At 37.8% G+C, this 27454-nt stretch overlaps 1 protein-coding gene across 1 annotated transcript in view; it reads left to right on the top strand.

Annotated features, from left to right (window-relative positions):
* CEP41 (centrosomal protein 41) overlaps window positions 1–25774 on the top strand; it is a 43057-nt gene extending 17283 nt beyond the window's left edge. The window contains exons 3-11 of the mRNA XM_012789230.2: window positions 7798–7845; window positions 12294–12355; window positions 14092–14161; window positions 19549–19693; window positions 22060–22211; window positions 22601–22668; window positions 24081–24195; window positions 24667–24882; window positions 25562–25774. Coding sequence (XP_012644684.2) covers window positions 7798–7845; window positions 12294–12355; window positions 14092–14161; window positions 19549–19693; window positions 22060–22211; window positions 22601–22668; window positions 24081–24195; window positions 24667–24882; window positions 25562–25722 — 1037 coding nt within the window. The 3' untranslated portion in view covers window positions 25723–25774. The remainder of the gene's footprint in view (window positions 1–7797; window positions 7846–12293; window positions 12356–14091; window positions 14162–19548; window positions 19694–22059; window positions 22212–22600; window positions 22669–24080; window positions 24196–24666; window positions 24883–25561) is intronic.
* The last annotated feature ends 1680 nt before the right edge of the window (window positions 25775–27454 follow it).

Below are 27454 nucleotides of genomic sequence, written 5' to 3'. Positions count from 1 at the left end.
TTTGTTCGTTGATTAAACTTTTCATTTTGAGATCATTGTAGATTTACATGCATTTCATAAGAAATAATACTGAGAGATTCCATGTGCGCTTTACCCAGTTTTCCACAATGGTAACATCTCACAGAACTATAATGAATGCACCATCACAACCATGATATTGACATGGATACACACAGTGAAGATCCTGAACATTTCTATCACCACAACGATTCTTTATGTTGCTCTTTTATAGCCACATCCACTTTCCATTTCCACCCCTCCTTAACCCCCGGCAACAACCACTAATCTGTTCTCTATTTCTGTAATTTTGTCATTTCACAAATGCTATATAAATGTATGCAGCCTTTTGGATTGGCTTTTTTCACTTAGCATAATTCTCTGGATATTCATACAGGTTGTTGCATGTCATTAGTAGTTCATTCTTTTTTATTAATGGCTAGAATTCCATGGTATGGCTGTACCTGAGGTCAACTATTTACCTGTTGAAGGACATCTGAGTTGTTTCCACTTTTTGGCTACTACAAGAAAAGGTACTATAAACATCTGTGTACATATTTTTGTGTGAATATAAGTCTTCATTTCTGTGGGATAAGTGCGTAGGAGTACAATTGCTGATCATAAGGTAGTTACCTATGTAGTTTTTTAAAGAAACTGCCTGTTTTTCGGAGTGGCTATACCATTTTACATTCCCACCAGCATTTGGTTTTGTCACCATTTTTTATTTTAGCCATTCTGATAGGTGCGTGGTGGCATACCATTGCAGTCTTAATTTGCATTTCCCTGATGGCTAATAATGAAGATCTTTTCATTTGCTTATTCACTTTCTGTATATCTTCTTCAGTGAAATGTCTGTTCATATTTTTTGCCTATGTTCTCATTGGATTGTTTGCTTTTTTAATGTTGAATTTTGAAAGTCCCTTATACATTATAGCTACTAGTCATTTGTCAGATATGTAGTTTGCAAATATATTTTCCCCAGTCTGTAACTTGTCTTTTCATCCTCCTAACAGGGTCTTTCAAAGTTCAAAAGTTTTTAATTTTGATGAGGTCCATTTTATCAGTTTTTCCTTTTATGGATTATGATTTTATTATCAAGTCTAAGAACTCTTTGCCTAGCCTAGATCTCAGTGATTTTTTCTATCATTATTCTTCCTAAAAGTTTTATAGTTTTAGGGTTTACATTTAAGTCCATGATACATTTTTAGGTAATTTTTATATGAGGTCTGAGACTTAGATCAAGATAACTTTTGCTTATGGATGTCTATTTGGTCTAGCAGCATTTGGTTAAAAGGTTACCTACACTCCATTGAGCTGCCTGTTCCCCTTTGTCAGAAGTCAGTTGGGCATGTTTATATGGGTCTGTTTCTGGGTTCTTTCTTATGATCCCTTGATCCATGTGTCTGTCCCTCTGTCAATACCATACAGTCTTGGTTTCTGTCACTATATAGTAAATTGTTTAGACTGATTCCCTACTTTATTTTTCTCTACAAACTTATTTTAACTATTCTAATTCCTTTGCCTTTCCATATAAATTTTAGAATAATCTTATTTACATTTAGCAAAAAATGCTGTAATTTTGGTAGGAGTTGCATTAAGCCTGTTTATCATTTGGTGATAATTAATATCTTTATTATGTAGAGTAACCACTAGTCTACCTTCTGTGTCTATGAACTTGCCTCTTCTAAAAATTTCATATAAAGGGAATCATACAATATACAGCCTTTTGTGTCTGGCTTCTTTCACTTGGTGTAATGTTTTTTTGGTTTTTTTTTTTTGAGACAGGGTCTCACTTTATTGCCCAGGCTGGAGTGAGTGCCGTGGCATCAGCCTAGCTCACAGCAACCTCAAACTCTTGGGCTCAAGCAATCCTCCTGCCTCAGCTTCCCGAGTAGCTGAGACTACAGGCATGTGCCACCATGCCCAGCTAATTTTTTCTATATATATTAGTTGGCCAATTAATTTCTTTCTATTTATAGTAGAGACAGGGTCTCGCTCTTGCTCAGGCTGGTCTCGAACTCCTGAGCTCAAACGATCCACCTGCCTCGGCCTCCCAGAGAACTAGGATTACAGGCACGAGCCACCTCGCCTGGCCTGGTGTCATGTTTTTAAGGTTCATCTATGTTGTAGCATGTATCACTACTTCATTCCTTTTTATTGACAAATAATATTCTATTATATAGCTATTCCACATTTTGTTTGTTCACTCATCAGTTGATGGAATTTGGATTATTACACTTTCTGTCCATAGCACTGCTGTGAACATCAGTGTACACATTTTGTGTGAACGTGTTTCTGTCTTTAATTGTTTTTAATTGTCCTAGGTGTATACGTAGGAGTTGAACATGGTAACTCTGTTTAATTTTTTGAGGAACTGCCCAACTGTTTTCCAAAGCAGCCACGCTTTTATGTTCCCACCAGCAACGTGGGAGGGCTCTATTTTCTCCACATCCGCTCTAATGCTTGTTATTATCCATCATTTTGATTATAGCCATCTTTGTGGGCGTGAAGTAGTTATCTCATTGTGGCTTTGATTTGCGTGTTCCTGATGACTGATAATGTTGAGCACCTTTTTATGTGATCATTGGCATTTGCATCTCTCCTACGGAGAAATATCTATTCAAATCATTTGCCAGTTTTTAAATTAGGTTATTTTTCTTCTTATTTGTTGAGTTATAGAGTTCTTTTATAAATTCTGGATACTAGACTCTTGTCAGAAATATGATTTGCAAGTATTTTCTGCCATTCTATGAGTTGTCCGGGGTTTTTGTTTTATATAGCTGGAGGAGTAGAGAAAAATACATCTACCCTATCTTCCTGGAAGCAGGAGTCTTCCAAACTAGTCTTGTAAAGCTTTTAAAAGGGCCAAAATGTGTTTCATTGCTTAAAACTGAAAGTATTTTAAAGTCAGTGTGGGAGAGAAGTCTTATTCTAGTGTTCGATTTTTTTTGTTGTTTCAGATTTAGAAATTATTTTAAAGTCAATTTAGAGGAGAGATTTTATGTTGATGCTTGTGTTTCTATGCATTTTTGTGTCTTATCTCTGTGGGTATTCAGAGGAAGTTTTTCACCTGGCGTGCAGCAGCCCGCAGGTGATGTGCCAAGATACAGATCCCTTCAGCCCTTTGGGTAGCCTGGAACAGCCCAAATCCAGTGTTTTGTCCAAATATTATCATTTATATGTGTGCCATGAGGTGAAAAGAGTAAGGAGTCCTGGTTAAGAAAACACAAGAGGGACCTTATAGCCCAAGTAAGAGTAAGGAGTTCCCATCTGTGGTATGTTTTTAAGCTCAGCAGTCAGTGCAATGAAAGTAGACACAGGAATAAGTGAGTATTTCTCATTTCTAGGCTAAATAGATGGGTCTTTAATCTTTTCTTACCAAACAGTGAGCAATTCAGAGTTAATCACAAGAAATTCAAGAATTTCGTGATATCTCCTGTGTTCACCCAAATCACCTTCTACTGAGTTCTTCAAAGGCTGCTGTCTTCCTCCTGGGTAAAGATTATTTTTTGTTTCTATACTTCTGACTCTACTTCTCACACAAACTCAAGCACTTATGTATAGCCATGGCTAGAAATCTCAGAGTTATTTTGAACTTCAAATATTTCTTTTGTTCCATAGGTGCCTGACTATATTTTACCACCTCCCCACCATTGCCAGCCTGTGCCATGAATGGATTGTGCTTCTGGTGAAATCCCTGACGGCGTTTTGTTCAGTCTCCACTGCAGGGTTCTTGTGTACTCTCAAGCACCCTCTCTGGGTTTCTGTTTTACAGCACTGCAGGCTGATTAAGGGCCACTTTCCAAACTGCAGGGCTCTCTATTAGTCTCCTACACTCTTCTGTTGGCTGCATTGTCCTTTTATTTTCAATCTGTATTCAATCTAATTTCAGATTTCTTTAGCTTTCCAAAATGCTATAGACTTTCTCTATTCAGTCTTTTTTAGCCTTATTTTTATTTTTTTAAAAATTCGCCTGTCTTTTGTTATCGCTACACAAACTAGTTATTTTCTCTTTTCTTCTTTAGTCTTTACTTTTCCTGAATATTCACTAATAGCCTTGATCTTAGACACTCAAACTCATTACAAACTATGTACTCTTCATTTTCATTTGGTTTTTAATTCTGTTTCTTACGTCAAAGGAAGAAATGTATGTGAAAGGCTTTTACAAACCAGAAAGCACTATACATACGTATAACTTATTGAGGTTAACAAAGGACTACTGTGCCTCTTTTCACGCTTTCTGCTCTTCCCAGCCAAAAGAACTTCTCCTGTAGAGGAGGGAAATATTGAAGAAAAATAAAGCTGTGGAGTTGTCTCTTAGCAACTGAGTTTGTGCTTTATAAATCTTATCCTCTTTAGATTACTGCTGCTCAAATCACTCACTTTTCTTACTGGCTCAGTACAAATAATGTTATTAAATTATAGGAAAACAATGGAAAAATCTAACGAATGAGTCATTCAGCTAATTGTGCTCTATCTTTGCATTGTACTATGACATAGTTGGGTTGTTTCTTTCTCTGGATTATAATTATAAAAGTTTTGTTATATATCTTTTATTGCAACTTTAGTTGTAAACAAAGTAGAAGTTAAATCACCTTATTTATTTCTAGGTTGCCTAAGACCTGAAACAGTTAGGGTCATATTGGTAGTTACAACATATACTGTATGTAAGTCAAGTTATATATATTTTAAAGAAAATCAGGTATGCAAAAACTCAAACAAAATTAGAATGTGATTATTTACATTATAAAATAACTCTTTATAGGGATTTTTCAGGTGTTAGATCTTCATAGTATATTTCATTCAGCAAGTATTTTTGAGTGTCTCCTATGCTAAACAACAGAAGGGATAAAGATGGTGTGTGTGTTTTGCGTGCGTGCGTGTGTAAATAATCTTGGGCTTTCCATCTAATAAGGTAGATAAGACAGTTCAGTGATTAAATGCCTTGTGAGTGGTAAGCTGAGTGCTATCGAAGTTCAAAGCAGAGAAAGGTCACTTCCCACCGGGTGAACTATTATGATTACATGGAGAAGGTGATATGATGAAGAACTGAAGACTAAGAGTTTGTCTAATTAAGGCAACGTTGAAGAATCAGCTGTTGGCATCTTTAGTGCTACAGCAAGGAGTTTAAGCTTTACTCAGTAAGCACTGGGGAGCCACTGACTTTTTTTTTCTTTTTAATCAAAGGCTTATCTCGGAAAATGTTATCTGGCAGTAATGTGCAATTTCAAATTTTTGAAAAGTTGGTTCTCTGACATTCTTTTGGCTCCTTTTATATAAACAAAGATGTGTTTATAAATAAGTGAATTATGAAATTGATTCATTTTCAGTCTTTTTAAAAGGTAGTCAAAAATATTTTCAGATGCAATTGGATATGGTAAGATAAGCAGCTTAATTAAGGTACAAGCAGTGTACTGGGTGGGATAAAATGCCACTTTTCATACTTCCTAAAACCATTTTTTGTGTCTCATTTCTCCATTCTTAAAATTGAAGCAAAGCCAAAATCCTCCATTCTCATTTTTCCCCCATACTCAGATAGAATGAATGTGTATAATGAAAAGAGATTCTTATCAATAGCCCTCTCAGATTTGTTCTGAATTTTGCCAAATATTTGTATAATTCTGCAAAACACTTTGTTTCTCTGCCTTCTCATTTAGTGGGAAAAACAAATAAACAAATAAACAGTAGGTGTGGCAGCTTACCCCCTAGTGTTGTGAGGGTGGCTGATACAGATGAAGTGCTGTGTGAATACTGGGAAATGTTCAGAATTAAAAGAGAAATTAACTTTAGACATTTTGTTAGTAGAAACCACTGTGGTTTGGAAATGCAATGTTTCAATAATAAAGACTATATAAATAAGTTTGGCTATTGTTTTCCATGCATCATGTTTTCCATTCTTTAGGGAATTTATAGCATGAGATGGTCCCCACCTGCTACTATTAAGGGGGTAGCACTTTCTACAAATTGACCTCATGATGAGTCGTGTTTTTAAAACAACACAACTGCAAAAGCCATGTGTTTTTGTGAGCCATATTAAAAACCAGGAGGTTAGGAATACAAATCCTGGCTTAGTTACTAACTTGCTGGGTTACTGGCCAGATCAGTAATCCTTTTTGTCCCTCAATTTTCTGACTAGACTGCATGAAGCTTTCCTAGCCAAAAGAAGCTGCCTACCACATCAACAGCATGCAACTGTGGGGGTCTCAGGGACATATAACCAAGGGCTGCTATGTAAAATATTTTAAGAATAAGACTGTGGGAAGCCGAACAGCATACTGATTTGCCATCTTCTTCCCCCATTGTATTGACCAGGCAAGTCCACGCCTGAGTTCAAAGTTGCAGTAGGGAGGCGGGATGTGTGTCCAGGAAGAATTCCTGCCTTCTGCTCTGAAGATCTGGTCACATCTCAGGTCATTTGCAGTCTGAAGAACCTAGAAAAGATGGTACTTGGTTCTAATGCTGTTCTTTGGCAATGTTTGGGCCTCTTCTGAGACATACTCAGTATCCCTCTTGAGAAGACTCAGGCCTTCTGAGTAGCCCTGACTGCCTTCATTTTTCTCTGAACTTCTGGAAGAACACAGTCTGGGTCTAGGACTACACTGAATCCTCCTTTCTGGTCCTTGATATAGAAAATGTGTCACTTAAGATGGGAAAAAAAACCAACAGTGGATTTTTACTACATGATGAATTCATGGTAAAGATTTAGTAATAACAAATGAAGTAAGTTGTTTTTTGAAAATGTATTTTGTGTTTCCAAGCAAGGATTTTCTTCCTCTACTTCTGACCCAAACATGAAGTTCAGAATAGTCGTTGAAAATGTCAATTCATTCCATTAATTAAAAACATTTCTTTTATCTGAAATTGAGGCTGAATCTGACTAGATTCTCTCAAGGCTTAAAAAGTTAGGAACACAGTTTTACAAATGAGAAATTATTTTGAATGTTTTCCCTTTGCCATACGTTTTAGGTGCCAGATAGAGCTTACTGTGTTGAATTGAATCGAATCATAGCACGCCCATTAAAAAATAATAGCCCCTGGCTCGAGAGCTAGAATGTAGTTCATTTGGAAACCAAAATGATCCTGGCCCAGTTTTAAAGTATGAAAACCTCCAAACCACCTTGGCTGGTACTTAGTATTGTAGAACCAGGCTGTAACACATGAAGGGCTCAGGATGTTCCACAGTGGTAGGAATCTTCTGCTATTTCTCAGCAGATCAATCCCATAGTGCATACTAGTGTATGGAGCGTGTGGTCTAGTTCAGGCTGCAACAGGAGCATGAATAGTAGAAGACCAAGTTCAGGGAAGAGGAGGAAACCACAAAGACAAAGCGGAGAGGAAAGGGTTACTTGAGTCGCCACAAAGGCACATTTTAGACATTCAAAGAATGTTGTTTCTTCCTTGCTCCTTGTCTGTCTTCCCCACTAAAAGATTATGGGGGTAATGAAAGGAAGAGGAAAGCCTCAACTCAAAAGAAGTAAAAGAAATTGACATCTGTATTGTGTGGGAGTTCTTAAACACATTTGATGAAACATCTTCCTTGGTTCCATATCTTTCAATGATGCTGTATTATCCAAAAGACCATTGACTTTGCTTTTAAAACAGAAGAAAGAAAAAAATAATAATAAAAATAAAAATAAATAAAAAGACCATTTACTATGTGTGGCTCATGTGCCTACTGTCCAGAATCCCAAGAGAACAGGATAGGAAAGCTTAGGGAATACTTTTTCTCCATTCTGTTTTCACAGTGGTACTCATTTTCTTCCATTTAAAGCATATCTAAAATCCTCATTTTCTTTTTAGGTAACAGTATGACTAAATACACTGAGAGGCTAGAAGAGATCAAAAAAAGTGAGTATGGTTTGGGAAAATGGGACTTTGTAGTTGTCCTATAAGTTGGTTATTAACTAACAACCATGTTCTACAGCTGACGCGCCTGGAGAGCTATAGGAGCCAGGTGAGCCTGGCAGGTGCCTCGAAGGATATGGGAGACAGTGGTTACCATCCCTTAGGTCAGCTCCTAAGATTGTGGCCTGTGGGCCTGAGTTCTGCCCAACTTACATCCCCTAAGGGATATTAATATTGGAATGTGGAATGAGCTCTGGTTAATGAATGGTGGAATGAGCTCTAGTTAAACCTGTAGTTTCATTGAATTACAGTCTTCATGGCCTTCCTCAAGGTATTTAATATTTTCTATCTTCTTATTTTGTCTATACTTGAGATGAAGGGGTAATAATATCTCTCTTCATAACATTCTTGTGCGTATAAATTACAGTATTCATGAAAGACTTAGAAGTATAGGAAAGAAAGAGCTTATTCTTAGTGTTATGCATTATCAATTCATTGCAGTCTGTTTTCTTTTAATTAATCATATTTCATCCACATCCTTTTTAAAAACTAATCTTCTGCAAAGACACGTTACTAGTCATTGAGTGTGTTGCCCTTGCACAACATCATAATTTTTCAGTCTGTATCCAAAACTGATGTAAAATGTATACTTCAAGGCCAGAATTAAAGAAGAAGTAGAAACATCTATTTTCGAAAATGGCTTGCTCGTAGCTTAAATAAAAGAACCCAGTGCAAGGGGAGTATTTAGCTAATGGTGCTAAAGAGGTACTCTGATTGATCACAGTTCAGGACTTGGCTCTGGTAAAATACATCTTCCTGGAAGAGAAAATTACAAATCCAGAATACACCAGAACATTTCCTTTTTGCACAGCAGACCTTTTAATTTAAAGTGAAAATGTTCTTTTTAAATTGCTGCAGTATTTGGAAGCCTCAGACAATAGGCTTGGACTCGGGCTTTATGCTGTTTTTATTTGCCGTGTTCGGCTGGACAGGCTAGGCTCTAGACATTTAAAAATACATATGTAATGTCACCGTATCCTTCTCTTTTCTTCTTCTACATTTCACATTATCATATAAGTAAATATTTTTAAAATATATATTAAATTTTGAACTGTGAAAAAAATCTTGTTTACTCACCTATACTTCATTGTTGTCACCCTTAACTCCTCCACGGCAGGCAAACTCCAGCTGGCCTACTTCTGTCTGAATTTGTGGTCTCTTTCAGCTCCCGTCCATCTGCAGCTGAGTATGAGCTCACATGTCCTCACTAGAAATTTGTCCCATAAACGTGTCCCATTCTGCCCGGATTGACAAAACCTTGTTTAAAACATTTCTTAAAAGTACAATGTGGTTTCATCAATATCTAAACCTTAAATGGAGATTATCTCCCAAAAGAAATACCCTTGGAACAGAGCCCTGAAAATGCTCACATCACCTTCCCTCCTTAGGAGTAGTGGGCTTCCTTTTAGTGAGGCAAGAGGTTCCTGTCACCCTGTTTCATACACTTTGTACTGATTGCCTGACAGAGTTGCTTTAGATTTCTGGTTTGGCATCTACATTTTGGAAGTGATTTCCTTCTCTTTTCCCATTTTCTGTTGTAAGTGTTCTTTTGGGTTGAAAGGGAGGAGAGTATTCCCTTGTTTCACGACACCCTAGACCCATCACTTTCCTCGGATTACCTTAGATGCCATGTCTTTCTGTGAAATCACAGACCTTGTTCTGTTACTTCCTTTGATTTGTCTTCCACTGTGAGCCCAACTTCCCTTTGCTAATAATGCATTTCAACAGAACCGTGAAAATGCAAAAATCCTTTGTAATCTGAATATTCTTTCAACTCTACCTGAGGAAAATAGACACTCTGTGTCTATTGACCATTTACAAAGCCTATTCTTGGTTTCTGGCGGTTAGATGACACTAGTTGGACCCAGTATGAAACATCCTAGATAGTCAGGTCTCTGTCCTTCCAGTAACTCGAGAGAGACAGAGTTAGACCCTAGACTTACTGAAGAAGCAAACTTGATAACACATCTGAAACTAGGGTTGTTTGTCTTCAACACAGAGTTTGGGAGAAGCTACAGTAGCAGAAGCTCCATTCTTAAAGCTCTGTTCGCTCTTGCGAGGACAGACTGACAGAGCCTTCCAAGTAATCCTTTTTATAAAATTTAAAACTTACCGTAAAACGTCTAGTTTGATCTTTTATATCTGAGTAATAATGTCAGAAAGTCCTACTGATGGCTGCCCTTCTAAACCAGAACCAGGTACGTAGAGTTTAGGCTCAAATATACAGGGGGCTTCTAGTGTTTGCTCAGAGGACAGCGGAGATGCCAATCCTTAGAATATACCAAAGTCTAGTTTTTTTTTGTTCAAGGTAATCTCAAAATCAGTTACAGGTGATTTTAACATGTACATCTTATATTTAGAAGTATTTTGTACCATGTAACTGTACCAAAAGAATATCAATGGATAAATTTTGCAGTGCAAACTACTTGAAAGCTGTTGACTGTTTCCATTGGCTGATTTATTGCTGTTTTGATTTGCATAAATGACTTTTGGTGGGCAAGTTGGTGGCAATTGATAGGAACACTGTAGTTATTCAGTTGTACTTTTTAAAGCCTCTGCTCAGCCTATTTGGGATCTGCATCCTGGCAGGTTTTAGAAGCTCCGTTGCATATAGATTTATTACTTTGTTGCATTCTGATGAAGCGGCTTTAAGAATTTTCTAGAAGTAATGGTCTGTTATTAGCCAAATTGCTCTCTTTAAGACATTTTAGAACAGAGAAGTTTTAATTCCTTATTAAAAAGTCTTGACATATTTACAGAAGGCTAGTTTTTAAGGTGGTATCATTTCCTGACTCTGAGTCTTAAGGTGCTTGGTAAACCAAGATTGTATTATCCTCCAAAATAACTATCCAGTCCGTGCTGGTTTTTTGGAAAAGTTCATGGAAATGATTAGTAACACCAGGTAAATAATCTCAAATACCTTTAATCCTTCCCTTTGTTGCTAGGAGTCCTGGCTTATGAGACATTTATGCAGTGAAGGCCATAGCAATTATCCAGCTAACCTTTAGTAATGCTGAAATAATGAGGTCGAGGCCATATTTAAAAAGTCATGGGTACCAATGTGAAAACCTAGAAAAGGAGGAAAGGATAAGGGTGGGTGGTGTACAACACTGAAAACTGTTCAGAGTTGGCAGTCATCTTCAGAAAAGTTGAAGGTAACTAACTTTTAACATGTATCTATGGGAAAGATACTCAGTAAAGGGAAATGGGATCAGTTTTTAATAACTTTAATATGATTTGAAGAATTATTAACACAAGTATCTGCATTTGAGTTATATTCAATTGTAAAGATAGCACTGAATAAATATTGGTGTTTAAGGTTGGTTTTTATTTATTTTTAATTGTGGTTAAAAACACATAACATAAAATTTATCATCTTAACCATTTTTAAGTGTACAGATCAGTAGTGTATATTCACATTGTTGTACAAGAGAACTACAAAACTTTTTCATCCTACAAAATTGAATAGATTTGGTTTTTGGATTTTTGTTTGTTTGTTTTTTGAGACAGGGTCTCACTCTGTCACCCCAGCTAGAGTGCAATGGGGCCATCATAGCTCACTGCAACCTAGAACTCCTGTGCTGGGACTACAGGCAGCCACCACCAAACCTGGCTAATTTTTTTTTTTTTTTTTTCCTATTTTTAGTAGAGATGATCTTGCTCAGGCTGGTCTGGAACTCCTGAGCTCAAAGCAGTCCTCCCACCTTGGCCTCCCACAGTGCTAGGATTACAGGCATGAGCCACCTCTCTCAGCCCGGTTGATTTTTATTGAAATAAAATGGAAGAGAAATTGATACCAAGAAATTATCAGGACCAATCATAACTGTGTGCCCAGCACACACACAGACAAAAGTGTTGTCCTATGTCTCCAGCATAGCCTGTAACCATAGGAATATTATTGCTCTCCTTTCAAACTGAAGTCAGAATAGTTGGGGTGTGAATGTCTTACCAGCTCTTTGACCTGGGGCAGCTCAGCTTCTCTGGGTCTCTGTCCTCGTTTGAAAAATGCAAACGTTTATTCCCTGCTTTGTTCTGAAAGGATTTAAGGTGGCTTACAAAAATGTACACAATACAATGTGGTCAAAGTAGAGACAGCTTAGTGAAAGGAAAATAATAGATGAATAAAATAAAGGGAAGGGGTAAAGTCATTAGATACATAAAAGTGACTTATAAATTTAGTTTTAAGCTTCCTAATGGCAAAAGGGAAAAAAATGAAGAGATGAAAATACCACCTGCCACACCTAATTTCAAAGATATCACAAGGATCAATTGAAATAATGTATATAAAATTATATAAATAACTTGATAGACTGTATAATTTGACAACTAGAAAGAATAGCTTTAAGAAGGCAAAATAAATCTAAATAAATATTTGTCTTATCTGCTTTCAGATTATAGGTACAAAAAAGATGAGCTTTTTAAGAGACTAAAAGTTACAACTTTTGCCCAGCTGGTAAGTTTAATGATCTTTCATTGGAGTAAAGACTGTCTACTTTATGCTGCTTTATGTGAGTATTTCTAAATTCAACTCTAGGGAATGTTTGCAGAGGACTTTCTTCTGATTCTTTGTATGTATTTCACCTAAGAGAGAATTAATTGATGTGTGGTATGTTCACATGAGGATGGTGTGAAATTTTTTTCTCTTCTTCGGTAAGAATTCTATAAAATAAATGCATTTTAATTTTTAATTCATTAAATTGATGGTTTAGGTTTTATTTGTTTTTTTTTGTTTTTTTGTTTGTTTTTTTTTTGAGACAGAGTCTCACTTTATTGCCCGGTCTAGAGTGCCATGGCATCAGGCTAGCTCAACTCCTGGGATCAAGTGATCCTCCTACCTTAGCCTCCCGAGTAGCTAAGACTACAGGCATGCACTACTATGCTTGGCTAATTTATATATATATATATATTTTTTTTTTTTTTTTTTTTGGTTGTCCAGTAATTTCTTTCTATTTTTTTAGTAGAGACAGGGTCTCACTCTTGCTCAGGCTGGTCTCAAACTCCTGAGCTCAAACGATCTGTCTACCTCAGCCTCCCAGAGTGCTAGGATTACAGGCGTGAGCCACTACGCCCGGCCTAGGTTTTATTTTTCCTTATACATTTAACTTAAAATTTAGAATCTGAAATTCTGGATTCTGGATTATTTCAACATTTTTCTCTGTGAAAACCAAATGATTCCCCCTGGTTTCCCCTTTTCTCTTTCTTTCTTTTTCTTTTTCTTTTCTTTTCTTTTTTTTTGAGACAGGATCTTGCTCTGTTGCCCAGGCTGAAGTCCAGTGGCATCATTATAGCTCACTGCAACATCAAACTCCTGGGCTCAAGTGATCCTCCTGCCTCAGCCACCCGAGTGGTTGAGACTATAGGCACACAACCATCACCACACCTGGCTAATTTTTCTTTCTTCTTATTTTTTTGGAGAGATGGGGGTCTCACTCTGTTGTTCAGACTGGTTTTGAACTCCTGGCCTCAAGCAATACTCCTACCTTGGTCTCCTAAAGTGCTGGTATTATAGGCATGAAGCCCTGTGCCCAGCCTCCCCTTTTTTTGACTGAGCTCTTTTCCAAATCATTCTTCCATGGCTATTTTGTTATTTTGGATAAGTCACTTTCTTCTTTCATTTGAAAATTATGGAGGAGGTGTCCCTCCTGCCCCCAAACAAGAGTTCCACTGGTGTAACTCAAGTTGGATCTTGGATCTTATGGGCGAAGTTGTGAAAAGTACTTTAAAAATGAACACTGTATAGGGGTATAAAATGCTATAATCAGTATATTCATTATTACATTTATTTGCCCGGTCTAGAGTGCCGGGCATCAAGTGGAGAATTGCTGTTACCATTCTATGTTATTGTAGGTCAGTATTGCATTTTCCAGAAACAATGTGTTCTGTTGGGACCAGAATATATACAAATGTAGTTTTAAACTCTTAAAATTTCTTGTCCTAAATTATCCTTTTTGTCTTTTAAGTTTATTGTGTAATGTTTTAAATGAATCTTTTCTTCTGGAATGATCATCTGCAGTATAATTACCACTCCAAAAGTAAGGGAGCCTGAGATTTAGTCTCCAGTTGAGAATACTGACAGCTTCTTAAAACAAGAGATCTTTGATGTTTCCTCATCTTTTGTAAAAGACAAAATTGCCTCTGTTTAAAAACAAACACACACCCATCCACACATTTCATCCTTTTTTTCCTCAGGTCATCCAAGTTGCTTCCCTATCTGATCAAACACTGGAAGTGACAGCCGAGGAGATTCAGAGGCTAGAAGGTAATGAGAATTGAGGATGTGGGAAAAATAACAGATTGACCATTTGACCAAAGTACTCACCATGTACACATTTGCTGTTGTGTTCACAGGGACTCGAGACTTTGATGTACCTATTTGTAATTAGATTGTGACTCTCTGAGAAATGCTATCCGGTGCTTTAAATGTTAATTCTTATTTCTTTAAAATAAGCCATCTGGTTTGCTGGCTCTGACGCTTATAGTTTTAAATGTTTTAGATGCGTTTAATATACTAATTATTATACTTTTTTCCAACAAATTTTTATTAGTATTCTATTAATATGTATGTATAGGTCTCAGAATTGGGTGCTGTGAGAGTACAGAGATGAACAAAACACAACTCTGCTATGTGGAATTTATGGTCACGTGTGTACGTGCACGAGTATGTGTGTGTTGGGTGGGGTGGGGTGAATGATAACAGCACCACAAAATTACTAATCTGGCAGAATTTTTAAATGGAAGAATGGAAGGAAACCATTATTTGTTGAATATATATTGCTGAGTACTTCACATGAGTTTTCTTATTTAATCTTCTCAACAACTCTAGAAGGAAGGTACACTTTGCAGATGAGAAGCCCAAGCCTCAGAGGTTAACTTACTTGCTCCAGGCGATACAGCTAGTAGAATGGGCCTAGGATAGGAATCTCAGGGTCTCCAGTACTAGCCAGCACTGCCTGCATTGCACCCTGCAGGGATTCTGGAAAGTGGGATTAAGAGAGATGTGGGATGCTGTGGGAGTTCCAAGGAAGGAAAGGTACTTTGCAGTTAGAAGACAAAGTAGGCTTCCGGAAGGCATTTGAACTGGTCCTTTAAGTGGGATAGAATCTTAACAGGTGCAAGTTAAGGGTGAGGCGGTTGGGGGCTGAGGAGCTGCCTGAGAAAGGCATGGAGATGAAAGGACACAGGCGTGTCTGGGCAGTTAGGTAATCTAATCCGGCTGTGGTCTTCGGGAGGAGTAGGACTGGGTAAGAGATAAGGCTAGAAAGATAGGTAGGCTCCAGATTTCCTTTCTTAAATACCAAGTTGGAAATAAAACCTCCTAGTTGTACTCTCATGAAAAGAATACACAGAGTTAAGGTCTTTATTTTATCCTGAAGTACCCAGCGATCAATGTGTGGCTGTTTATTGAAGGGGAATTTTTTGTTAAGGTTGGGAATGTTTTGTTAAGGTTGATGTAGGTCAGGAATTTGACTTCTGATTTCAAGACAAGTTTCTCAGGAAGTCTGAACACTGGGGTTTGTGCAACTCAACTGTCATTTCCCTGGGCTGGTTTTTGTTAGGCAGGATAAAGGGAATCTGAAAATGACAGGAATTTATCTTTGACAGATGCCTCTCACCGGCAGAGAAATAAGGGCTCTTTGTAACAGGGATAATTGAGTCTCCTCATACAAGTACTCCCAATTTTTACCAGGTTATATAAGCACCTAGATTTGGTCCTTTAATTCATTGTTGAGATTGAAGCACCAGAACATATAGGGACATGCAATTTTCTCTTCTGAGATAAATTTGCACGGAAAATAGGCTGTTGTTGTAAAATAGGACACCATAATATGTGAATAATATTAGTGTTTTTCTAGTGCTCTACACAGATAATAACTCACTCTGGAGTGCCTGTGGAACAGATTGTATCTGTATGCATATTGGCTATAGAATACAAAAATCTCCTTTATCACTTTTCCCTGAATTAAAAGTATATCTCTAATAAATTAGAAAACTGCAAAAAATATATAAAGGAGAAAATCTAAATAACTAATGTCTGTTAATATTTTAGTCCATTTCCCCCCAACTAACTCCTCACCCCAATTAAATCCATATTCTTTTGTTTTGTATTATGCTGTTTTCAGTTAACATTTTTTCATGCATACTTTCCTATGTCATTAAATAGACTTTAAAAGCATGATTGTAAAGATTGTGTTATCATATAATGTCTATCCTTTGGATATTTAATTCTTCTCCTATTGTTGGGGATTACAGTTTTTTTCTGATGTTTCACTTTTATAAAATAATGCTGCAATGTATATATATAAATGTTGGTATGATTCCCCGAAGATAAATGGCTGCACATGGTCAATGGGTGGAACCATTGTAGATGTTCAGTTTAGATTGTGATTGCCACACTACCACCAGCATGGCCATACCTCTTTGCATTCCTACTGAGAGTGAATGAAAAGACCTTTTTCTCCTCATCCTAGACCTAGCCAATGCTGAATTATTACCATTTTTGCAAATATTTGCCAATTCAATGGATGAAAAATAGTACCTAATAGTTTTATTTTTAATTTCTCTGATAGTGAGGTTAAGCTGCCTGTGCATGTACTCTGTGTGTGTGTATGTGTGTGTTTACTGGTCATATCAAATATTTTTAAGAACTTTACATACTCTTTCCCATTTTTTTAAAATAGGATGTTCGTCTTTTCCTTATTGATTTGTAAGAGCTCTGAATAATTATGATTACCGTCCTGCAGTAAAAATGAATGCATCCTTGAAAATGAATGAGAAAAATCTTACTTGATTTTTATTACTAGAAAGATGAGAAAAATCTTACTTGATTATTTGGAACAATTTCCAAGCTGTGTTATTAAGTAAAAATAAAACAACAACAAAACAAACAAAAAACCCAAAGTGCAGAACAGTATGAGCAGAATTCTCCTGGATATGTAAGACGGGGAGGAAGTGAAATACATGCAAAAGTATGTAGTTGTTTTATTTCTGGAAGGAGACATAGTATCTGAAGGTGGTTTCCTTGGGGGAGGAAGGCCTGCAGGAAAGAAGACTTCCTTTCCATATTAACAATTTTATGTTGTTTGCATTTTTACCTTGTACACTTGATCCTTTTGCATTTTTTACCTTGTGTACATTAAAGAACAAGTTAATTTTTAAAGCGATTAAGTATATTAACCTTTTCTCATTCACATGTGTTGTAGATATTTTTCCTAGTTTGTTATTCATCTTTTAACTTTTTTTTGTTAGTTTTTGACATATATGAGATCAAGTTTTTTTTACATGATCATATCTATTAGCCTTTACTGTTGTGTTTTCTTTTATTGCTTTACACTCATAAAGTTCAAAATAAAGTAAACTATTTACCTATATTTTCTTCTATTGGCTTTTTGTTTTTTTTTACTTTAAACCATCTATTATGTATTTTGGTATATGATGCAAAGTGATTATCTAAATATTCTTTTTCCAGATAGTTGAAAAATATTCCCGGTACCATTTGCTCGATAGTTCTCCCTTTACCCACTGATTTGTGATATGGGTATATTAACTTTTTATATATGTTCTAGGTTTTGTTGCCATGTTCTCTACTGTATTCCATTGTCCTGGTTGTATTTCTGTACTGTTTTGATCATTTACCTTTTCAATATATGATACTATTTGATAAGACAAGTTCTCCAAATTAGCCTTAATTTTATAGGGGGGTGTGTGTGTGTATACATATGCTCTTCTTATCTTTGAAATCCTTTTAAGTTTTTAAAAATCCCATTGGGATTAGTATTAAGGCTAAAAATTAAATTTGGAAAGGATTCACTTCACTTCACATTTAGTTGTCCAGTCAGGAATATGTAAGATATGATACTATCTTCATTGAGATCTTCTTTATGGCCTCTAAGTAAAATTTTTATAAGTCTAATAAAAAGGATTTATAAGTTTTTTAAGTTCTTTACATTTGTTTTAGGTTTAATTTTAGGTGAGTATATTTTACAGCTGCAGTTGTTACTGTAAATGAGATTTTTTCATGTTACTTTTTAGTTGGTATAAAAATATTTTATTAGCATTTTTTAATCTTACCATATGTTTATTGCCCTTATTCTGATAGTATTTGCTTGAAGTTTCTATAATAGGTATATTATATGCAAATTAAATTTTAATATCTTCTTTAATAATTAGGCTTCTTATTTTTATTTTTTCTCTCATTGTATTAATTAGAATAGCAAATTACTAAACTTTTTGGTCTCAGTCTCCCTCTACTTGCTTAAAAATTATTGAGAACCCCAAAAACCTTTGGCTTATGTAGATTATATCTATTAATTAGTATGTTAAAAATTTATACTGAGAACTTAAACAATATTTATTTATTGTTTAAATATAAAAAATACTAAAATACAAAAGTCAAATATAAATAATATACTTTTATGAAAAATAGCTATATTTCTAAAACAAAATTTTATTGGGAATGGCACTGTTTACATATTTTACAAATCTCTTTAATGTCTGATTTAATAAAAACAACTAATTTTCTTATCTGCTTCTGCAATTCAGTCTGTTGCAATATGCTGTTTGGATTGAAATACATGAAGAAACTCCAGCTCACACAGACCTGTAGTTGGAAAAGGAAGGAGTAATATGTCCCTTTCAGATAATTGTGGATATTTTTCTTTGATACTACGCCAAAAGTTGACAACTGGTAGTTTCTTAAAGGTTGGCTGTAATGTGGAATCTGCCACCATATCAATAATTTCATATCCTGTTATTAATACTTTAAAATCCATCTGTCTATCTCACGCTTTGAATGAATCTTTTACCTTATTATGAATCATACATTGGTCATTTAGAAAATATTGGTTCACCGTGTTATGAAGATCTTTGCAAATGTTAGTGAATTTCATTACACACTATCAAAAAAATCACATTTATTAATCTTAACATCTATCTTATCAGAAAATTCTGTAAGTGTGGAAAGCAGCTACCCATATTTCATTCAGCTCCTGATGGCAAATACAGTTTCCCAAATTCTGAGTTTTGCTCAAAATTTAATCGTTAGCAACAAATACCATCAGTAGTTTTTCTTGAAATGACAGGCTTACTTAGTTCATTTTTGAGAAAATGTCTGCCAAATACACAAGTCTAAGTACAGTAGTTTTTCTGTCAATTTTTCTTCCAAGTAAAAAAGGTGTTCATGGCAAAAGCGGCTGGTTCAGCTCGCAACTCAACAATCACACTAATCCTTTTCCTTGAGATAACCCTGGTAATTGGGTATGTAGCAAACTTAACTGTATGTGGACTCCCCATGTCATCACATAAAACATTAAAAAGGCATGTACTTAAAATTATTAATTGTTCCTGCTTTATCAGGGACTTTTTTAGTGTGACTGCCTTATTTATTTACAGTGAATGTGTACATAATGGTGAAAAATACAATGATTGTGACTTCTTATGAAAATATTTTTTCCCTTACACACCTCCCAAAAGAGTCTTAGGGACACCTGGGGTCCACTACATTTTGAGAACCTGTGCTTTAGAACTTCCAGAACAATTGAATAATGGTGATAAGATTTCCTTTTCTAGACTTAGTTTCATGGATCTGCCTAATAAGTAAATACAAAGGCTGAGGTTAAATTTGATTATTTCTTCGCTTGCAAATTTTAGACAACGACTCTGCAACTTCAGACCCTGATGCTGAAATCACTGCCAGGACCAATGGGAAAGGGAGCCCGGATGAGCAGTCACCTAGTCCTGTCCAGTTCATAAACAGCACGGGAGCAGGGGACTCCAGTCGCTCAACTCTTCAGAGGTACTCTTACCTGATTCATATTTTCACTGTATTTTCCCTTCAGATTAATCTAGAAACCACTTTCAGTAATTTATTTACCTTAGAAACAAAACTGGCAGTTGTAAAGTTCCACCTTTTAATCCCAGCCCTTCTACTTTCTCTATATAAATGCCACTTCCTCAACCTTTTTCACAGTATTCTTACTGAGTTAATGTAAGACTATATCAATAGAGTTTTCTCTATATAAACACCACCTCCTGAACCTTTTTCACAGTTTTCTTGCTGAGTTAATGTAAGACTATATCAATAGAGTATTAATTTTCACTTCTTAGTTCCATTCTTCTCTCGCCTATACATAAGTTTGTTATTAGGACTTAGCTTTATAGGTAGTATCTTTTGATTCAGAGAATATAGTTACCACCCCTTTTCTGTCTGCTGCAGCTTATAATTACCCTGTCTAGAGTTGCAGTGCTGCACATGGTGCTCCGATGCTGAATAGGTGCAAAGGAGGGTGAAGCAGCACTTGGTGTTGATTCTAAAACTGCACATGGCTGGTCCTTTTTTCAAAATTCTTTCTTTCTTTCTTTCTTTTTGAGACAGAGTCTCCCTTTGTTGCCCAGGCTAGAGTGAGTGCCGTGGCGTCAGCTTAGCTCACAGCAACCTCAAACTCCTGAGCTCAAGCAATCCTCCTGCCTCAGCCTCCCGAGTAGCTGGGACTACAGGCATGCGCCACCATGCCCGGCTAATTTTTTCTATATATATTAGTTGGCCAATTAATTTCTTTCTATTTTTTTATAGTAGAGACTCAGGCTGGTTTTGAACTCCTGACCTTGAGTAATCCGCCCATCTCGGCCTCCTAGAGTGCTAGGATTATAGGCTTGAGCCACCACGCCCGGCCAAAATTATTTCTTTTATTTTATTTTTCTCTACTCCTCCCTCTCTACTCCATGGTCCTTCTTATCCCATAGATTTACATGGACTTTATTCCATGCAGTCCTTTCTCACAAATTTTAACTATTGATTATAAGACATTGCTGATATTCAGCACATAGCCATTCCTTCTACTGGTAAAAACAGTTGTTCTAGAGGAAGAATTGCTGTCATCAGTACTATCATCATCATCATCATCATCATCATACTACTTTTATGAACAGACTCTAAAAATGCATCCAAGAAGAGATAGGCCAACAGGACTTCCACTGCAGGTGCAGTTTCATATCAAATGGATTTTCTTCTCTTTTGGTTCAACAAAATATGCAGTATTTGGCATAGTTATAGTTTTTTTTTTTGTTTGTTTGGTTTTTTTTTGAGACAGGGTCTTGCTTTGTTGCCCAGGCTGGAGTGCAGTGGCATCATCATAGCTCACTGCAACATCCAGCTCCTGGACTCAAGCAGTCCTCCTGCCTCAGCCTCCCGAGTAGCTGGGATTACAGGCGTGCCACCAGGCCTGGCTAAGAGTTATAGTATTTATCGTATTTAAATGCAAAATTTGATTTGTTGTGGCGGGAGAGGAACTATGCTACATACTAATCTGTAGTTTAGCATATGTGTCTTAATATTTTTAAGGCAAGTAACCATCTTCTTATTCCAATACAGATGTCTCACAATTTGCCATTTTGTTCATAACACTTAATCTTCTTATTCCTTTTATTCATGTTTTTACCACATCTTTCCTATGATATTAAGATGGTGATCAATTTTAGTGACTTAATGACCTTAGAAAAGAACTGTCAGTGGTAAACATCCTCATTTTAATCTCAGCCCTTCTTCTGTCTCATTCTATGAATGTCACCAAATGTAAAAGCCTCTTCCACCCCAACATTAGAACCTATAAAATGAAAGTAAGTACAGATAACTATTGCAAGTATTAAGGTTCAATATGTACAGTGAATAGGTCACTGGATAAGTATATGAAATCTATAAAGTATTATTATTACTTTATATATTACATATACATAGTAACAACTTTCATATTTCCCGTCCTGGCAACCTTATCCTTTCCCTTTTTGCTCTGATTTCTTACATTCCTCCAGATTCCATTGGATTAACTGTTCCCCTCTTTCTTTCTCTGGATGCTGCCCCTGCTGCTGGAGGTAGCATGTGCCCTACAGTCTCTACCCCCTCAGTCATGTAAGGACTTAACATGCCCTGTCTGAAGGTGAGTAGGGACCCGTGGATCTTCTCTTTGGGGCCCAGTGTGATAGAATAGGAATCCATAGGACGCTGCATTCAGAGGCGGAACTGAGACACGATATCCACTTTCCTTTCTCTTTGAAGCATCTTTTGAAAAACTACTGAGCACTCGTCTCACTGTACTGAAGAAACGCATTTACCTTTAAGCCACCAACCCCTGACTAGTTTCTGCTGACCTACTTTTTCACTTGCAGCGTCATCAGTGGTGTTGGGGAACTGGATCTGGACAAAGGGCTAGTGAAGAAAGCAGAGCCCAATACCAAAGACAGACCTTATCCTGACTGTCCCTTCCTGCTGCTAGATGTGCGTGATAGAGACTCTTACCAGCAGTGCCACATTGTTGGAGGTGAGAGAGAGAAGGCTTTAAAGTGTACTCAATGCTCAAGAACAGAGTCTGTCCTTGAGTCCAGGCAGACTTGAACCACAGCCCACGGTCAGCAGTTAAGCCAACCACGTGTTAGCTGCATCCCTCATGGAAACCTATAGGGTTGGCGCCACTCTAGTGCTCTGGGCTGGGCTGGTGATTTTCACAGATGGCTGTTGGAAGCAGTGAAGTGAAGCTTCATACTTTGTTCATAGTGTCTTGTTTCTTTTCTTTCACAAAAATACTTAAGTTAATGGCTCATTGATTTTGAAAATATATTTATTTATCTTAGATTTTAAACCAGCTGGGAATTAGGGCCAAGTTGTACTAAGAGAACTACAGACTTTCTAAACTTTTTCTTCTTTTTGCAGCTTACAGTTACCCAATTGCAACTCTGTCTAGAACAATGAACCCTTATTCAAATGATATTCTTGAATATGTATCCTTTGTTGCGGGAGTTGAGTTTAAGGAGTTGAGTAGTATGAGGATTGTAAGAATCAAATTTATCTTGAGTCATCCTCCTGGTTAAAAAAAACAAAACAAAACTGTGAAGGACCTTTGATATTAATCAGCTTAGCATCTTTTAGAATTTGGATTCCTAGCTGAGAATTCTGACTCTATTAAGACAGATACTTCCAAACTATACTGCATTGGGCCAAAAAACATTAGGTTAAGGGTTAGGATCCATTGAGAATAGTCCTAAGAGCTTCCCTCCCTCCCAGAAAGCCTTCCCAAGTAGAACTTAAGAAGTAAACTTATTTTAATTTTTTCTTCTTAAAATTTTAATTTATTTCATTTATAAAAAACTTACATGTAGAAAATAAATATTGAAAAATATCAATATGAAAAAGAAAATTGAAATCTCCTGTAATCTATACAATTGAGCAATAGCTCCTATTGTATTATTGATATATTTTATTCCAGACTGTCTCTTATGTGTTTTTTTTTAGAAAGTTGAAATCATACTGTATATGTAACTTAGTACCTTGCTTTTTTTCACTTCGTATTATAATATATTTCCCCATGCTGACACAAGCTCTTTGTAAACTCCATTCTTTTTTTTTTTGAGACAGAGTCTCACTTTGTTGCCCAGGCTAGAGTGCCGTGGCATCAGCCTAGCTCACAGCAACCTCCAACTCAAGCAATCCTTCTGCCTCAGCCTCCCAAGTAGCTGGGACTGCAGGCATGCGCTACCATGCCCGACTAATTTTTTCTATATATATTAGTTGGCCAATTAATTTCTTTCTATTTATAGTAGAGACAGGTCTCGCTCTTGCTCAGGCTGGTTTAGAACTCCTGACCTCGAGCAATCCTCCTGTCTCGGCCTCCCAGAGTGCTAGGATTACAGGCGTGAGCCACCGCGCCCGGCCTAAACTCCATTTTTGATACTGTATAATATCTCACCTTCAGATTTACTATAATTTACTGAATGTTCTCCTATGTTGGACTCTTAGGTGGCTCCCATGTTTAATTATTATAAACAAGGCTTCTGTGGACACATCAGACATAGAAGTTTTTCTATTTCCTTGTCTAGAAAATGGAGATTGTAATATTTACTTTCCAGGATTGTAGGGATAAAAGAACTAAAGGGTGTAAAGTCTGTAACTAGTCCTGTCTTAGACCATGGTAGCATTACTTTGTAAAAGAAAAGAATACTAGTTTGTGAGGCTTTCATGACAGGAAAAAAACCCAGTAATCCAATAACTACTGGTGCAATAGGAAGAATGGGCTCATCCGACATTCCTCAGAACTCAGAAGGGTGACTGTGACAGCCCTCTCCCCCTTGGGCCTTCCTGATAGTCTAGGAGCATCGGCTAGGTGCCATGAAACCTTAACTCATCTGACTCTTAGAAAAATGCCCACGGCAAGATCATCATTCTGTATGACGACGATGAAAGACTGGCCAGCCAGGCAGCCACCACCATGTGTGAGCGGGGATTTGAAAATCTCTTCATGCTTTCCGGAGGTGAGCAAAGTCGTGCTCTGCTCGGGACTTAAAAGGCAGATATTTGGACTCGCAGTCCTTCAGCCCCACCTCCATCACCTTTTTCCTCTCCGTGCTCAGAATTTAGTGTTCTGGAAAGAGAGAAAACCATGCTGGCAAAAGGAGTCACGAGTTATGTGAAACTTCCCTTAGCTCTATCAGCACGTGCTTTTAGTTCCTAAAATAATGATGTTGCTTCAGGGCTCTGTGAGAAAGCCCTAATGCTGAAGACGTGAGCAAAAGGGCTTCTTGCGGCATTCTCAGAATCCCATGTAACTCCTGACATGTTCTGGTGTAAGTTGCTCAAAGATGAAACAGTTAAGAAAGATTTCATGTCCTTGTGTTGGCCTCAACTTGGTGATCAAAGATTAGAAGACATGCAGGCTTCTTTGCAGGTTTTGGGTTGGCCTCACCATGTTAACGCTGCTTTTTCTGATGTTCTTCTAAACCTAGGTCTAAAAGTCTTAGCTCAGAAATTCCCAGAAGGACTAATTACTGGTTCCCTGCCAGTGCACTGCCAGCAGGCCCTTCCTCCTGGTTCTGCCCGGAAACGATCCAGCCCCAAAGTGCCGCCCCTACCAGCTGAGAATAAATGGAGATTTACCCCAGAAGACTTAAAAAGGATAGAATATTATCTGGAAGAGGATCAGGGTCCTGCAGATAATTCTAGTAAGATATGTTGACCTTTAATATTTTCTGTGGAATGTAAGGTTTGCAACTTTGAACATCACCGCGTATGAAAAGCTTTATCTCTCATATTAAATTCTTAAAATATTTGGGAGGATGTGGTACAGGTCTAGGGAGAGGGGACAGTGAAGATGATTGCAGATAGCAGCAAGAATTAGGCATTGGGCAGAGACACAGAGAAGAGACTTTATCAAAATGTCCATCTCAGGCAAAGTTGAGAAGCTGAGCTTAAGGCATTCAGATTCCTTCTTGGAAGGCTCTCATTTCTTTCTGCTTCCTCTGGGTACATTTAAACTTCTGAGAGCCTTCTACCTACCTTACCTGGATCACGCTACTTTCTATTCTCTTTCCACTAAGTGCTCCTTACCCTGCATTCCTCTCTACCAAGGAAGGGATGAAGGACAGGCTAGGTCTGCTGAGGTTATGGGCAGGAAGGGGAAAAGGCTATCTGGGTTTCCTCCTTCCCTGCCTCCTTCCCCACCTTCCAGTTGATCTGAAGGATGAGGAGTAGGTCATCACTGGCCTAAAGCAGATACCTCACAGGATTTCGTTAGCTTAAAAGTGGCTGTAGACTAGGACTTCATTAGCCTAAAAGTGTATCTGGCAGATTGTCCTTGGAATCATTCTTGTAGCTCTGCTCCTGCTTTCTTGCTCCCTTCAGGCCGGCTGAACCAAGCTAACTTCTCCGGAAGAGACTCCAAGGTGCCTGGTGTCCGCAGTGGTCAGAACCTGCCTGCCGGGAGCCCTGCCGGGAGCCCTGCCGGCCACTCGAACCCGCGCTCACTCAGCAGTGGACACCAGCAAGGCAAACCCTGGAAGTAAAGACTTTGTCTCCCTTAGTCAAATAAAATAAATGTTTTTTCTCTTTTCGGAACCCCTGAGCAGTTCCCAATTTGGTCATTTTCAGAAACTGCTGCAGAGGAAAGCCTGGGACATGTGGGATAGGCCCTCTTCCCTCTCCCCGTGTCCAGTTCCGCTCCCCTCGGCCGACATGGGAGGGATTTTGACAGGTGACCACAAAAATCAGAGGCCTGACAGGCTCCAGTGTCTCCCTTATTGTTTACAGAATATTTAAGTCTTTTGAAACCGAAAAGGAAAAAAAAGTCTAATTGAGTGGAGGAGTAGGCTTTTTAAAATAATAATAATAATGATGATGATAATAAGGTCCCGCTTGTTTGAGCTATATCCTGTGTTGTTCTGTAAATACTTCAGTCACATCTGCCGGTGTGTTCTCCCCAGTCAGTTTTTCCATTCACTGTTCTTGATTTCATGAAGGATTCCCCAGGTAGGCTTGGTGCAAGAAGCTGTCCCCAAGGTGCAGATGAGTCTTAAGTCCCAGCCACGCGCGGGCCCCACACAGCTCGGGCTCCCCGGCTGCGCAGCTCTCTGCCCAGCACAGCGCCGTCTGTCGTGAGTCCGGAGGCCAGTGCCTGTGAGCATCACCCAGTGTTACGGTTTAGCAGAGTAGCTACACACTTACCGAACGTTCCCCTCGCTGGATGTTTTCCTGGAACCAGAAAGGTGTACGCTCAACTGTCTTCACCCCCCGGAGGAGGGCCTCTCCCGGGAAAGCCCTGGCCATTGTGCAGGTCTGTGTTGAGATCCCCGCCAGGCCCCCCGGAGCAGGCCCTCTCTTGTGGTCGGTATAGCAGTTGTGAATTTCCACTGCCCAGCTTGGGCCCATCCACGTGAGGTGGATAGAAATTATGGCCACTTGAAAATATCAGCTTCAATTAGACAACTGGAGACCCACAAGGTGAGCAGGACCCCGAAGTCCTTTGTGAGGGCTGGCAGCCCCCGAAGCCCTTGCTTAGGAATACAGTATTAGTCTAATTGAGTAATTAGTGCAATTTCCTGCTTACTTTTCATTCTCATGACTGAGCTGTGATTAGGAAGTTGTGATTATAGATTCTGGTTTTGGCCGGAATTTTGAATCAGCATTAATTGAATTGCTAGATGACTGACATTCATTCCATTTAATTGGGGGAACAAAAGACCTCAGGTAAGGATGAGGGACTCTGAAATTACATGGAAAAAGAAAAGAGCCTTGTTAATTTTTATGGTCTGTGATCGTAGCTGTGATAAGGGACCAAGAAATAAATTGTGCTCTTTGTCATGGCAACCGGCTTCTTAAAAGCCAACTGAAAATTGCCTGTCCCGCTGGTTACTGCTGCTGGCTAAGATCTGCCTTCACGGTACTATTTTCTCTCCACCTTAAAAAAAAAAAAAAAAAAAAAAAAGCACCGCAGTATTTCTAGCATGGGGGCTGTGTTTGTAAGAGAAATAAATGTAATAAATATCTCATAGAGACATATGGAAAAATAACTTTCAGATTCAGCCCAGTTCTGATTTAGAGCGTGTTTGTTCCTCTCTACTTGATTTCCAAAGTGCAACATTTTCCGATGCTTTAGAATACAAACAAACCAGGGATATTGTTGAGATGTCCAGCCGTGCCCAATTTTCCACAAGATTCAAGAATCTTGTATAAAATTCAGCCAGCGTACATATAGCTTTAATGAGGAGCCTGTCGTGTTTCCCCATAAATTTATTGCCT

This window comes from Microcebus murinus, chromosome 9 (genome assembly GCF_040939455.1).
Source record: "Microcebus murinus isolate Inina chromosome 9, M.murinus_Inina_mat1.0, whole genome shotgun sequence".
In the NCBI taxonomy this organism is placed as follows: domain Eukaryota; kingdom Metazoa; phylum Chordata; class Mammalia; order Primates; family Cheirogaleidae; genus Microcebus; species Microcebus murinus.
Note: the sequence above shows the minus strand (reverse complement) of the source record. Positions and strands in the feature narration are given on the sequence as shown.